This window comes from Erinaceus europaeus, chromosome 1 (assembly GCF_950295315.1).
Source record: "Erinaceus europaeus chromosome 1, mEriEur2.1, whole genome shotgun sequence".
NCBI lineage: Eukaryota > Metazoa > Chordata > Mammalia > Eulipotyphla > Erinaceidae > Erinaceus > Erinaceus europaeus.
Window position 1 is genome coordinate 89,349,616 of NC_080162.1, and position 15,147 is coordinate 89,364,762.

The 15,147-nt window shown below is 46.7% G+C and overlaps 1 protein-coding gene across 3 annotated transcripts in view; it reads left to right on the plus strand.

Moving 5' to 3' along the window:
• The first annotated feature begins 269 nt into the window (after positions 1 to 269).
• The window catches only part of PABPC1L (poly(A) binding protein cytoplasmic 1 like), a 28,911-nt gene continuing 14,033 nt past the window's right edge, over positions 270 to 15,147 (plus strand). Inside the window, exons 1-6 of one of the 3 annotated variants that reach the window (XM_007530869.3) lie at positions 270 to 536; positions 2,645 to 2,838; positions 8,615 to 8,730; positions 11,166 to 11,305; positions 11,458 to 11,552; positions 14,828 to 14,965. In XM_007530869.3, coding sequence (XP_007530931.1) covers positions 344 to 536; positions 2,645 to 2,838; positions 8,615 to 8,730; positions 11,166 to 11,305; positions 11,458 to 11,552; positions 14,828 to 14,965 — 876 coding nt within the window. In that variant the 5' untranslated portion in view covers positions 270 to 343. Of the gene's footprint in view, positions 537 to 2,644; positions 2,839 to 8,614; positions 8,731 to 11,165; positions 11,306 to 11,457; positions 11,553 to 14,827; positions 15,002 to 15,147 lie in introns of all 3 variants that reach the window. The other 2 variants (XM_060190622.1, XM_016191589.2) reach the window with 2 other exon arrangements.

The window sequence follows — 15,147 nt, forward strand, 5'->3', positions numbered from 1 at the left end:
TTCATTTGGTTAGACAACCCCCCCCCCCAAAGACAAGGGCATGTTGGGGGTTAGGACCCTTTATGCGCCCTCTGAACCTTTGTAGACAGCTCTCAGCTGCACGCCCGTCTCCACCCACCGCCAGGCTGTGGGCTTTTCCCGCCTCCACAGGCTGGGCCAGAGGTTACCCACCAGCCACCTGAAGCTTCTAGATGGCTGCGGGGTCCCAGGTGGGCTGGAGGCGGGGGCGGGGGTGGGGGTGGGCTCCGGGCTCGCGCGATTGGTGCGCAGAGGTGCGAGGGCGGTAAAGGGCGGGGCGCGCGGCCGGGCGGCACAGGCTCCGGCCCCATGCTCGCCGCACAGCATGAGCGCCAGCGGCCCGGGCTACCCGCTCGCCTCGCTTTACGTGGGCGACCTGCACCCCGACGTGACCGAGTCGATGCTGTACGAGAAGTTTTCGCCCGCCGGCCCCATCCTGTCCATCCGTGTCTGCCGCGACGTGTCTACGCGCCGCTCGCTGGGCTATGCCTACGTCAACTTCCAGCAGCCTGCAGATGGTGAGCGAGGCCGGGCCGGGAGGGGTCCTGGGCCCTGAGAAGGGGCCTCGTCTACGCCCGTGCCACCACCCCCTCCCCCAGCGCGCCTGATCTCGTCCTGGGAGGACCACCCCATAGCCAGCCAGCACCCAGCCTGTGCGCCTGCCGGGCTGTACTGTTGCTCCGTTTCACGGAGGAGAGATTGTGAGGCCGAGAGGGAACAGCGACGGGCTCAGAGGTCAGGCCGAGCTGGCATTCGAGAGGCCGGCAACAGCTGTATGTCTTTGGGCACAAGTACTCAGCCATTAGGGGTTTCAATTGCCCGTCTGGAAAACGTGGGGCGAGTACCTTGCCTTCCAGGGTGATTGGGAAATGAGAAATCCAAAGCACCTGGGGAGAGGGCTGCCCGAGGGCGCCCCAGCTAAGCGGGAAAGCCGGGCAAGCTGGTGGTGGGCTCTCCATAGCAGTGGGCGAATTTAACCTTAGGTGCTTTCAACATCCCAAGCCACTGAGAAGCTTCCTCCTTTGTAGATCACGCCACCTGCTGATCAGAACTGGTCAGATGGGAGTGGATAAAGATGGGGCAGCTGGGGGTTTTGCCGACTCTGATCACTAGAGGGTGCGCTTGAGCAAGAGTTCACACTGGACACTTGCTTGGTGAAATTGGGGGGCTGAGGTTTATTTCCCCAAAGCATGGAAGGAATGGAATCTGTGAAATATCTGCTGTAACATTTCGTACATCCTAAGCGTTCAATGAGTGGCATCCTAAGAAGCATAGCGGTAGCGATAGCCTTTAGGTGTTAGACTTCAGTCATACCAAAATAAAGGCCTGTGCCAACCAAGCCCCAAAGTGGGCAGATGCTGACGACCCCGGGCCTGGAGGGATGATGGTGGTATTCTGCCTGTTTCCCAGTGAATGAACTGAATCCCATAGAGCCTTTCCCTTTGTTCTGCTTTATCTAATGATTGCTGCCTCCTCTTCCTGAAGACCCTGACCTTTTGCCAGACTTCGTAGTTAGGGAAACTGGGCTCCAGAGAGGAGGATTTTGCTCCTAGTTATTTACAGTGGGATAGGATGGAAAACCCTGACTTAAGGTTAGGTTGTGCTGCACCTGCTTAAGTGCATGTATTACAATGCACAAAGACCCAGGTTCAAGCCCCTCGTCCCCCACCTTCAGGGGGAGAGCTTTGCAAGTGGTGAAACTGTGCTGTGGGTGTCTCTGTGTCTTGCTCCTATATCTTCCTCTTCCTTCTCAATTTCTGGCTACCTCTATCTAATAAAGATAATAAAAAATGTTTAAAAGAAAGCCCTGACTTATTGAAAACCTCTTCCACATAGCCCTCAACTTTTCCTCTCCAAGCTTCAGAAATCAGAGTACTCCTTGAGCCAGAGACAACCATGGGAAGGGGGTGAACTGAAACTGATGTGTTCAGACACACAGACATGTATTGAAGACTTCGCTGTGCCAGGCGTGAAGTACAAGATGTCCACCCTGTTGGACAGCTTGGAGATAGGTGGCATTATCTTCCTTTATTTAATGGTGCTGGGGATTGAACCTGGGACCTCTGATCTCTTGGGCATGGTACTCTTTTTGCATAACCATTATGCTCCAGTCCAATATTATCTCCCCTTGTGAGTTGAGGAAATGTGACTTAAATCATCCTGGGGTGAGGTTTAACAGGCTCAGAAAGGTGGTCATTTGCCTCCCCCAAAGCCAATCTACTTGGGATGTGGATCTGAACTCTGCTGCTCAGGACCTATGGGCTTTCATTTCACACCTCAGGCTACTGCCACTCTTGTAATTCTTGACTACTACCATTACATTTTTGTCTACTCAGTGTGCTTGAGTGGATAAAGCAGACCTGGTTCTGACATTGAGCTCCCTGAAACTGTTTTCCCTTCTGTAAAATGGGCATCTGTTCTCACATTGCTAAAGTGAAACATTAAATATCCAAACTGGAAGGTAAAAGGAGCACCGTACAAAAGTAATTTTTTTCTGCTTATGCTTTCTGAGCTGTTAAGCTCTTACGTGAGGTCTCCTTAAAGCTCTTTTTTTTTTCCTAATAAGTACCTGGGGTTCAGGAACAGAAGAGTCCTTTCACTTGTTTCATTCTCTCCTCTGACTCAGCGGAGAGGGCCCTGGACACAGTGAACTTTGAGATGATCAAAGGCCAGCCCATCCGCATCATGTGGTCCCAGCGAGACCCAGGACTTCGCAAGTCAGGTGTGGGCAACATCTTCATCAAGAACCTGGAGGATTCCATTGACAACAAGGCCTTATATGACACTTTCTCTGCTTTTGGGAACATCCTTTCTTGTAAGGTGGGTATGTGTCTTGGCAGGGATTGGGTGGGTTGTCTGTGTCAAACACCTGTATGGTGGAGGAATGCCAGACAACAGCTCATGTTTCAGTTTCTCAGGTTTTTTTTTTTTTTTTTGATATTTTATTTATTTTATTTTTGAGAGAAATGCAGAGAGAAAGAGAGAGACACAGAGAGAAACACCAGAGCACTGCTCTGCTCTGGTTTACGGTGGTGCAGGGGGTTGAACTTGGGATTTAGGAGCCTCAGGCATGAGAGTCCATTTGCATAACCATTATTCTCAGGTCTTTAAAGTAAATTTCCAAGCTCAGCAAGCACTTAAAGGTATTCTTTCAATTTATCTACATAGAACTACCTGTCACTCGTATATCAACCTTCATTATGGAACCACCCCAAACCTTAGTGACAGTCAACACCCATTGCTTTTGCTCACCATTCTACACTTGTTGATTTGGGCTGAGTTCAGTTGGGCAGTTCTGGTCTTGGTGGGGCTTCTTCATCTGTCCTCTCAGAGCTGAATGGCTCTTATTCCAGGAAGTGGTTGACTGAATATTCTGTGGTCTGCCCCCCTCCAGCAGGCTATTCTCATGGCAATACAAGGTCCCTAGGAAAAGAAGAACATGGCAGCTCACCAGGCATCTTGAAAACTGGCTTACGCTTTCACTCCCTCTGCATGTTCTTGGCCCAGTCAAGGCAAGCAAGACCAGCACAAATTCAGTGCAAAAGGAGAGTAGAAATTATAGGTCAAGAACACACAATCCCCAGGCACACATGTTTCCCCTATCATTGGGGAAGGAAATAGGTGTGCCATGGAAAAATGAGAGCGGTAACAGGTGTGGGTATGACTTAGGAAGGGAGTGAATTGTGGGCCTTGTGGTTTTATCAAATAGTGCAATGGGCCTGGTCAGGCTCTCTCTCTCTCTGCTGAGGTGGGCCTGCCAACATGTGAGTAAATGGTTCTCATTCATTCGTTCTGTCTCTCTCTGTCATGACCCCTGTGCACTTCAATATGTGGGTGTTGTTAAGTTTTCCTGAATAAAGTTTAAAATTCCTGTGGGAGTGGGGAGAAATTATAGGGCAAAGGTATAGAAGCCAAAGGTATTTAGTGGCACATTTTTTTAACATTATTTAATTTGATAGGACAGAGAAATTGAGGGGGAAGGGTGATGGAGAGGGACAGAGAAACAGAGACATCTGAAGCACTTCTTCACCACAATGTAGCTTTCCTTCTGCCCCCTGCAGGCAGGGTCTGGGGCTTGAATCTGGATCCTTGAGCACTGTAACATGCCCTTAACCAAGTGTACTACCACCTAGCCCTGATTTTAGGATTTCTCTTATAGAGGATAAGTCTCATGAGAGTAGTGATGATAGCCTTGTTCACTATTGTATCCAAGACTTAGAGGTGCAATTGATGCTTAAGAAATATTTCTTAAAAGACTCTGGGATGGGTGGGTAGATAGAATACAGGTCCTAGAAAAGGATGAAAGAAAAGCTAGTGGAGGCTATATAGTTATGTGGAAAACTGAGAAATATTATGCATGTACAAACTATTGTATTTACTGTCGAATATGAAACATTAATGTCCCAATAAAGGGAAGAAAAAAAATTTTCTTGATGGGCATGTGAGGCTCAAATCCTAGGTTCAGTCCCCCATACCACCACAAACCAGAGCTGAACAGTGCTTTGTTAAAAAAAAAAAAAAATTGGGAGCCAGGCAGTAGCGCAGCAGGTTAGGCACATGTGGCGCAAAGTGCAAGGACTGGAGTAAAGATCCCGGTTCGAGCCCCAGGCTCCCCACCTGCAGGGGAGTCACTTCTCCCCCTCTCTATCTTCCCTTCCTCTCCATTTCTCTCTGTCCTATCCAGCAACAACGACATCAATAACTACAACAATAAAACAAGGGCAACAAAAGGGAATAAATAAATAGATTTTTTTTTAAGTATGATTTCTTGGCTAAATGACTGTCTTGTCACTTGAGAAGAGTCCTGTCATTTTGGGGTTTGTAGATGAGAATCTTTAGGATCAGATTAACTGGTCACTTGGTGTGCTTAAACCTAGCCGCTTTGCTTTTAGGTTTTATGAAAATGGAAACCAGTTATCCTGTAGCCTTCTGGTGAGGGTAGTGATGATAGCCTCTGTGTCTGAACTCTCCTTGAGAAGTGTACTATTTGCCAGGGACCTAAAATTTTTTTGGCCTTAACACCTCCCTGCCATTGAGGGGAGAGCCTTGTGGCTCAAAGGAACATGTAAGTTTGAGGGGGTAAGGTAGTGGCTAAGGGGTTTTCCATGATAGATTTTGAACTTGAATCTGAACGACCTGGGTTCAAATCCTGCCTCTTTCTCACAGTGTAGTTTTGAGCCTCTGTAACTATCAATACCTCATTTTCCTCTAACGGGGAAATGGGGCTGGCTTGAACCTGAGTCTTATACTTGGCAAAGTGCAATATTGTCCCAAGTGAACCCTTTTGCCATTCCCAAATAGCATTTATAAAAAGCATCCTAGTAGTTAACCCATGTCTGCAAGCTTAGGGGAATTGCTTTGGCGTATAATGGAAAATTGGGGATTCAGAACTCTTGTGCTGGGAATGCTATGAGAATTATACTCATGTTGACATGTAATTTTGTAAATCAATATTTAATAACTAATAAAATTTAAAAAAATAAAAAGCATCCTAGTAGTCAACATGAAAACTGAGTTGGGAGAACAGAGATGGTCATGCAGACAGAAACTGCTACTTAGCTGAGCTGGAGCTCAGGGGTGCCCAGAACTATGGGCAGTCTGGTCAATCATACATGTTCATCGAGAGGACTGGGGGGCTGCATGAACTAAAGACCTTTCTTTTTCTCAAGATCTAGCCCAACAAGTCAGAAAACTTACAGAATTGGGGGAGGATGTCTGTGGGTCTTTTAAAATGAAACAGGTCTGCTTCAGTAGTACATAAATTAGTCATTTAAAAAATGTGGGCATGAATAAAGTGAAAAAGAATAAAGAAAGATCTATCCTTTTCAAGCTTTTGTAGTCCCCAGAGATAATTAAGAGATATATATGTTTCTCTTGGGAGTTGGGCGGTAGCACAGCGGGTTAAGCGCACATGGCACAAAGCACAAGGACAGGCGTAAAGATCCTGTTCCGAGCCCCTGGCTCCCCACCTGCAGGGGAGTCACTTCACAGGCGGTGAAGCAGGTCTGCAGGTGTGTCTCTTTCTCTCCCTCCCTCTGTTTTCCCCTCCTCTCTCCATTTTTCCCTGTCCTATCCAACAATAACGACATCAATAATAACAGTAACTACAACAACAACAATAATAATAAAGGTTTTTCATGTGATGACTAGGTATGAGGTGGTATAGCAGGGAGAACATAGGACTTGCATGCATGCAGTCCCTAGTTTGATTTCTGGCACTTCACATTGCTAGAGTGATGCTTTAGTGTTCTATCTCTCCCTCCTCTTTATAAGTCCCTTTTAAAAAAAAAAAAAAAAGATTTACTTTTTTTTAAAAACATGCTGGCTTTTTTTGTTCTTTTTTAATTTTATTTATTTATTTCTTTTTGTTGCCCTTGTTATTTTATTGTTGTAGTTGGATAGGACAGAGAGAAATGGAGGGAGGAGGGGAAGACAGAGAAGGGGGAGAAAGATAGACACCTGCAGACCTGCTTCACCGCCTGTGAAGCGACTCCCCTGCAGGTGGGGAGCTGAGGGCTGGAACCAGAATCCTTACACTGGTCCTTGTGCTTTGCAACAACTGCGCTTTACCCACTGCGCTACCGCCCAACTCCCAATAAAGATTTTCTATGTGTTTGTCTGCTGTATTCCTATTCAGCTTGCTTTTCTAATACTTAATACACTTCATTTTTTTCCCACTTTATTTTTTTAAAAAAGATTTATTTGAATTGCTTTATATAAGAAAGAGAAACTAGGGTACCACACCAGTACATGAGGCACCAAGGATTGAACCAAGAGCCTTTGGTATACAACTCCTGTGCTCTCCCAGTTGTTATTTTCCCATTTGCACCTACAAGATTTTAGATTTAAAAAGTACCCCATTTCATACATATGTATTTGACAGGACAGTGAGAAATTGAGAGGGGAAGGGGAGATAGGGAAAGAGAGAGACACCTACAGCACTGCTTCCCTCATGAAGCTTCCCCCTACAGGAAACTGAGCACTTGAACCTGGGTCCTTATGCACTCTAATGTGTATACTCAACTGGCTGCATCACCGCCTGACTCTTTCACAGTATACTTTATAGATAACTGTCAGATAATCAATGTTCTCTTCTACTTTGTATATGTAGCAGACCAGTTTGAATCTACTGTCTGATTTACTTAACTAGTCTCCCTTGTTGGATGTTTAGGATGTTGCTATTTTGCTGTTAGGGATAATTATAAGTGGCTAATGTTTCTTTTCTTTTCTTTATTGACCAAAGCACCGCTCAGCTTTGGCTTATGGTGGTAGGGGTATTGAACCTGGGACTTTGGAGCCTCAGATAATTAGCCACTGTCACCTTTGTCATTCTTCTCTGTGTGAACCCTCAAATGAACTGCTCCCTGTCCTTTATCCCTGTAGCCCAGGTGGTGTCTGATGACCACAGCTCTGAGGTAGATAGCATAATGGTTATGCAAAGAGACTAATGCCTGAGGCTCCAAAGTCCCATATGCAAGAATCCAGGTTGACTCTAACCCTTCAGCTGATTGCCTTAGGAGATAATTAAAAGGTGGAAAAGGGATGGGAAGATTGCATAATGGTTACACAAAAGACTTTCATACCTGAGGTTTAAGGGTTCCAAGTTTAATCCCCAAGCAGCGTCATAAACCAGAGCTGAGCAGTACTTTGTACTTTGGTTTTTTTGTCTTTTTCTTTCTTTTTTTTTTTTTTTTGCCTTCAGAGTTATTTCTGGGGCTCAGTGCCTGCACTACAAATCCACTGCTCCTGGAGGCTATTTTTTCCCCTTTTGTTGCCCTTGTTATCATGGTGGTTGTTATTATTATTATTGCTGTCATTGTTGGATAGGACAGAGAAATTGAGAGAGGAGGGGAAGACAGAGGGCGAGAGAAAGACAGACACCTGCAGACCTGCTTCACCGCCTGTGAAGCGACTCCCCTGCAGGTGGGGAGGCTCGAACCGGGATCCTTAAGCAGGTCCTTGCGCGTCGTGCCACGTGTACTTAACCCACTGCTTTACCTCCCAGCCCCTTCTGTGTTTTTTTCTAAGAAAATAAGAATAGTCTATGACATACATAAGACTTCTTTTCGGGGAGGCGGGCTGTAGCGCAGCGGGTTAAGCGCAGGTGGCGCAAAGCACAAGGAACGGCATAAGGATCCCGGTTCGAACCCCGGCTCCCCACCTGCAGGGGAGTCGCTTCACAGGCAGTGAAGCAGGTCTGCAGGTGTCTATCTTTCTCTCCCCCTCTCTGTCTTCCCCTCCTCTCTCCATTTCTCTCTGTCCTATCCAACAATGACAACAACAATAATAACTACAACAATAAAACAACAAGGGCAACAAAAGGGAATAAATAAATTAAATAAATATTTAAAAAAAGACTTCTTTTCAGTCTGAGAGTTCTATCCCTCCTTACTATGTTATCTAAGTGAATTGACTAACCTCTCTGAGTGAATTGACTAACCTCTCTGAGTTAGTTCTCATTTCTAAAATGGGGCTATTGTGTGTCTTTTTATGCACAGAACACGCAGCCAGATAATTAGCCACTGTCACCTTTGTCACTCTTCTCTATGTGAACCCTCAAATGAACTGCTCCCTGTCCTTTATCCCTGTGGCCCAGGTGGTGTCTGATGACCACGGCTCCCGAGGCTTTGGCTTTGTCCACTTTGAGACCCGCGAGTCTGCACAGAAAGCCATCAGCACCATGAACGGGATGCTGCTGAATGACCGCAAAGTGTGAGTTGGGGGTGAGGGGACCTAGGTCAAAAGGATAGAATCCTCGTGCACCACTTAATGGACTATTAATGGGAACCAGGCATTGAGCAGCAGCCTGTATTCTTCCTGGCAAGGTGACCCTGGGACAATTGCTCAATCTCTCAGGGACTCCTGTCCCTCAAATTAAAGATTGGCTGAGGATATGTGTCAGAAGATTGTTCCCACTGGTGGGAACTGAGGATTTTGAAATCTTTACCAGAACAACTAATGACCATATAGTCAAGTGAACTCAGTGATCTCACCAGTTTTCTAACCTTCGCAGTGTGTTGGTGAGTTTTGTCCTTAAATCTTTGTGTTTTATGGGATGCATCGGTGAAAAGAACATACATATATACCTAGCTAGGCATCCTCTCCACAGATGGGGACATCAAGATGCAGATGCTAGGGGCCAGTGGTGGCACACCTGATTGAGCACACATGTTACAATGCATGAGGACCCAGGTTTGAGCCCCTAGTCCCCAACTGCAGGGGGAAAGCTTTGCAAGTGTTGAAGCAGTGTTGTAGGTGTCTCTCTTCCTCTCTATCTCCCCCTTCCCTCTCAATTTCTGGCTGTCTCTATCCAATAAATAAATAAAATATAGTTTAAAAAAGAGGAAAAAAGGGGGTCGGGCAGTGGTTAAGTGGGTTAAGTGCACAGTGGGTTAAGTGGTTAAGTGGGTTAAGTGCACAGTGGGTTAAGTGCACGTGGCGCAAAGCGCAAGGACCGGTGTAAAGATCCGGGTTCGAGCCCCCGGATCCCCACCTGCAGGGGAGTTGCTTCATAGGCGGTGAAGCAGTTCTGCAGGTGTCTCTTTCTCTCCCCCCTCTGTCATCCCCTCCTCTCTCCATTTCTCTCTGTCCTATCCAACAACAACGACATCAGTAACGATACTAATAACCACAACAATGGTAAAACCAGGGTAACAAAAGGGAAAAAATGGCCTCCAGGAGCAGTGGATTTGTGATGCAGGCACCGAGCACAGGCAATAACCCTAGAGGCAAAAAAAGATGCAGATGCTAGATAGAATTTGTGACTCTTCGCTCCACTGGTCCTGGGCCTGCCTTTAGAGGCCCAGCTTCATGCTGTCTGCGATAGGGAGAGAGAGGGGCTTTTGCAGCTTGGTGACACACTGAGTCATTTTCCCCCACAGTGTTTCTCTGGAAAATGAATCATATATATATATATATATATATATATATATATATATATATATATATCTTAGATACAATTTGCACAATCTTACTTTCTTCTTACTTTGGTTTTCTCCAACACTTGGTGACAGCTACAATGTGCTCGTGCTAAATGGCCAGTAGATACCATCACATTTTAGTACTGTTTCTTTTTGTTCCCTTAGTGTAAGATACCTTTCTAGATATGCCTGCATAAACTTGGAGATTGCAATTTTTTTTTAAGAAAGGATAAATTAGCAAAACCATAGAGTAGGAGGGGTACAACTCCACACAATTCCCACCACCCAATCTCCATATCCCACCCCCTCCCCTGATAGCTTTCCCATTCTCCATCCCTCTGGGAGCATGGACCCAGGGTCATTGTGGGTTGTAGAAGGTGGAAGGTCTGGCTTCTGTAATTGCTTCCCCTGCAATTTTTTAATATTTATTTATTTCCCCTTTTGTTGCCTTGTTTTCTTATTGTTATAGTTATTGATGTCATCATTGTTAGGACAGAGAGAAATGGAGAAAGGAGGGGAAGACAGGGAGAGAGAGAAAGATAGACAGACACCTGCAGACCTGCTTCACCACCTGTGAAGCGACTCCCCTGCAGGTGGGGATCCGAGGGCTCCTTATGCCGGCCTTTGTGCTTCATGCCACCTGTGCTTAACCTGCTGCACTACCACCCGACTCCAGGAAATTGCAATTTTTTCAAGTTTTTCATTTAAGTGATTTCAACCCCTCCCCCTTAGCAACACTGGTGCAGACCATGTCTGGTTCCCCAGTGCACCTGGTATGTGTTACATGACCCACAAATGCCCATGATGAGAATTTGATCTCCACTTTTACAGAAATGAACACTTAAGGCTTGGGGAAGTTAAGTAATTTGCTCAGGATCATGCAGCTAGGCTACTACTGGTCTGCGTGACCTTCCCCGCCAGCCATTCAAGTTTATGTTCTTAGTTCCTGTGCACTGGCTTATGGTAAGTTTATTCTGCCAGTAGTCATAAGGATAAAGTCATCTTCACCTTATGCTGGGACCTAGAATCTTGGCTGCTGAAATTGTTACGGTTTAGGGCATATTCTGTGTAAGGAGTACTCCCTGTTGAGTCTCCTGATGGGGGAATGGAGAGGCTTGGAGGCAAGCCTCAGGTGAGCCATGGCCCAGGGTGGTAGAGTGGGCTGGGGCTGAGGCGGCACCTGACTGATGCCTGGCTGCTGTGTCTATCCTGTTGGTGCGTCCACAGCTTTGTTGGCAACTTCAAGTCCCGGCGTGAACGGGAAGCAGAGCTGGGGGCTCAGGCCATGATGTTCACTAACATCTATGTGAAGAACCTCCAAGTGGACGTGGATGAGCAGGGCCTGCAGGACCTCTTCTCCCAGTTTGGTGGGCATGTTCTCTGGGGAGGAGGGGCAACTTTTCTCTTGTTCCCAGATCTGGCTGGAAAGCAGGGTCCTCCTGGGGCTTCCTGAGGACTTGTGGGAGGAACATTAGGAGGCTTCCTGAGCCACCCATTGAGCCAAAATGCTTCTTTCCAGGGAAGATGCTGAGTGTGAAGGTGATGAGGGACAGTGGTGGCCACTCTCGAGGCTTCGGCTTTGTCAACTTTGAGAAACATGAAGAAGCCCAGAAGGTAGGAGCCTCTTCATGACCTTGTTTCATGACCCTTCTTTGGAAGAGAGGGTGTCAGGAGTGAGGTACTCCAGCTGCTTATGGGAGAGAAGAAAATCCCTACAAAGCCTGAGTCCACATAAGCCATCTGCCTGTCTTAAAGGCCGTCAGCCTGTTTTGGTAGCTTCTAAGCACCAAGGCTGGCTTCTCACAAAATCTTGCATATGAGAGGCAGAAGGAGTCTTGGGGAGAACCACTGTCTTTTTCTGGAATGGTTGGTAGGATTAAGGCCAGGAAGAAATGCCCTACTACAAATACTGTTCTTTAAATTTTAAAAAAATATTTATTCCCTTTTGTTGCATTTGTTTTATTGTTGTAGTTGTTATTGATGTCATCATTGTTGGATAAGACAGAGAAATGGAGAGAGAAGGGGAAGACAGAAGGGGCAGAGAAAGATAGACACCTGCAGACCTACTTCATCTGCTGTAAAGCGACCCCCCCCCCGCAGGTGGGGATTTAATTTTTTAAAAATATTTATCCTCTTTTGTTGCCCTTGTTTTACTGTTGTAGTTATTATTGTTTTGTTATTGATGTTGTCGTCGTTAGATAGGACAGAGAGGATGGAGAGAGGAGGGGAAGACACCTACAGACCTGCTTCACTGCTTGTGAAGCGACTCCCCTGCTGGTGGGGAGCAGGGGGTTTGAACCTGGATCCTTGAGCCGGTCCTAGGCTCTGTGCCATGTGCGCTTAAGCCGCTGCGCTACCACCCAACTCTCTTTAATTTTTTTTTCATTATTTATTTATTTTGGATAGAGGTAGAGGAATTGAGAGGGGAGGGAAGAAAGAAGAAAGAGGGAGACACCTGCAGCAGTGTTTCACTACTCATGAAGCTTCTTCCCACAGGTGTGGACCAGGGCCTTAAACCCTTTTTTTTTTTAATTTATTTACTTAATTTTTTATTTGATAGGACAGAGAAATTGAGGGGTGGGAGAAATAGAGAGACAGAGAACAGCAGTGAACTGCTTGTGAAGTTTTTCCTGAGCAGATGGGAATGGAATGGGATCTTGAACCCAGCTTTTTGTACATGATAACGTGTGTCCTTAACCAGGTGCACCACCATCCAACTTAACACTTGTCCTATTTAGACCAGGGAAGTGTTGTCCATTCTACATGAGGGCTGACAAATTAGATCACATGGGTAGTGTACTTGCTTTGCCATGCATGACCCAAGTTAGAGCCCAGCCCCCATGTTTTGGAGGGAACTTACCCCCTCCTTTATTTATTTATTTATTTATTTATTTTGCCTCCAGGGTTACCACTGCTGAGTCTCCTGATGGGTTATGGAAGCTCAGTGCCTACACTATGAATCCACTGCTCTTGGGGGCCATTTTTTTTTCCATTGTTGTTGCTGCTCTTGTTGGGTAAGACAGAGAGAAACCGAGAGAGGAGGGAAAGACAGGGGTGGAGGAGAAAGACACCTGCAAATCTGCTTCACCTCTTGTAAAGTGACTCCCTGCATTTGGGGAACTGGAGGACTTGAACCAGGATCTTTGTGCCAGTCCTGTGCTTTACACCATGTGCACTTAACCCAGTACACTCATGACGTTTCCTTTTTATCTTTTTTTTTTTGCCACCAGAGCTATCATTGGGGCTCTATACCTGCATCATTTCACCACTTATGGTGGACTCCTTTTTTTTTTTAAACTTAAAAAAAATTAATTATCTTTATTTGATTATTGGATAGAGACAGCCAGAAATTGAAAGGGAAGAGGGTGATAGAGAGGGAGAGAGACACCTGCAACACTGCTTCACCACTCGCAAAGCTTTCCCCCTGCAACACTGCTCACCACTCGCAAAGCTTTCCTCCCTGCAACACTGCTCACCACTCGCAAAGCTTTCCCCCTGCAACACTGCTCACCACTCGCAAAGCTTTCCCCCTGCAACACTGCTCACCACTCGCAAAGCTTTCCTCCCTGCAACACTGCTCACCACTCGCAAAGCTTTCCCCCCTGCAACACTGCTCACCACTCGCAAAGCTTTCCCCCTGCAACTCTGCTCACCACTCGCAAAGCTTTCCCCCTGCAACACTGCTCACCACTCGCAAAGCTTTCCCCCCTGCAACACTGCTCACCACTCGCAAAGCTTTCCCCCTGCAACACTGCTCACCACTCGCAAAGCTTTCCTCCCTGCAACACTGCTCACCACTCGCAAAGCTTTCCTCCCTGCAATACTGCTCACCACTCGCAAAGCTTTCCTCCCTGCAACACTGCTCACCACTCGCAAAGCTTTCCTCCCTGCAACACTGCTCACCACTCGCAAAGCTTTCCTCCCTGCAGGTGAGGACCAGGGGCTTGAACCTTGGTCCTTGGTCCTTGCTGTAACATGTGCGCTCAACCAGGTGTGCCACCACCTGGCTCCTGAACTTTTTTTTTTGAGAGGGGTAAAGACAGATGTGAAGATATCCACAACATTGCTCCACTGCTTCTGGAGCTTCCCCTGTGCATATTGCTCCCATAAAGAGGCTGGAGGCACGAATGCAGGTCTTCACAACAGGTGTGTCCTTGTACATGGTAACACGTTTGTGCATTCAACCAGGTACTCCTAATAGCTGACCCTTAGGATTCATTTTAAATGGCTTTCTTTCTTTGTTCTTGGTGCTAACTCTCAGCTAATAAGACCAATTTGTAGGGCCACATGGTGGCACACCTGGTTAAGTGTACACATTATAGTGCACAAGGTTCTAGGTTCAAGCTCCTGGTCCCAACCTGCAGGGGGAAAGCTCTCTGAGTGGTGAAGCAGGGCTGCAGGTATCTCTTGTCTCTCTCCCTCTCTACCCACCCCCATCTCCATTTCTCTCTCTATCCAATAATAAATTTTTATAAATATGTATTCCCTTTTGTTGCCCTTGTTGTTTTATTATTGTTGTTGTTATTGTTGTTGTTATTGATGTCATTGTTGGATAGGACAGAGAGAAATGGAGAGAAGAGGGGAAGATGAGAGAGAAAGATAGACACCTGCAGTACTGCTTCACTGCCTGTGAAGCGACTCCCCTGCAGGGGGTGAGACAGAAGCTCGAACCGGATCCTTACGCCAGTCCTTGGGCTTTGTGCCACATGCCCTTAACCCGCTGTGCTACCGCCCAACTCCCAAAATATTTTTTAAAAAAAGAATAAACTTCCTAAGACTGATTTGTAAGTGTGCCTCTAGACTAGGAGATGGGCATTGGATGCCTTATGCTACCTCAGTGCTAGATAGAAAAGCCGTCTCTCTCTCTCTCTTTCTCTCTCTCTCTGCAGGCGGTGATGGACATGAATGGAAAGGAGGTAAGTGGGCGCTTATTGTATGTGGGCCGAGCCCAGAAGCGGATGGAGCGGCAGAATGAGCTGAAGCGCAGGTTTGATCAGATGAAGCAGGACCGACTAAAGCGTTACCAGGTGAGGGTACGGCCTGTTGGTGGCAGCTGCTGTGATGTAAAGAGACCTGAATGTTTCCCCCTGGCAGAATGGCTTCCTGGAGCTTGGTTTTAGAGACTGGGAGGGTGCAGATACCAGGGGATGGACATGCTGAGTTACTGGGGTGCATGGTTACTGCTCAGGACTGGGATGGGAGATTGGGT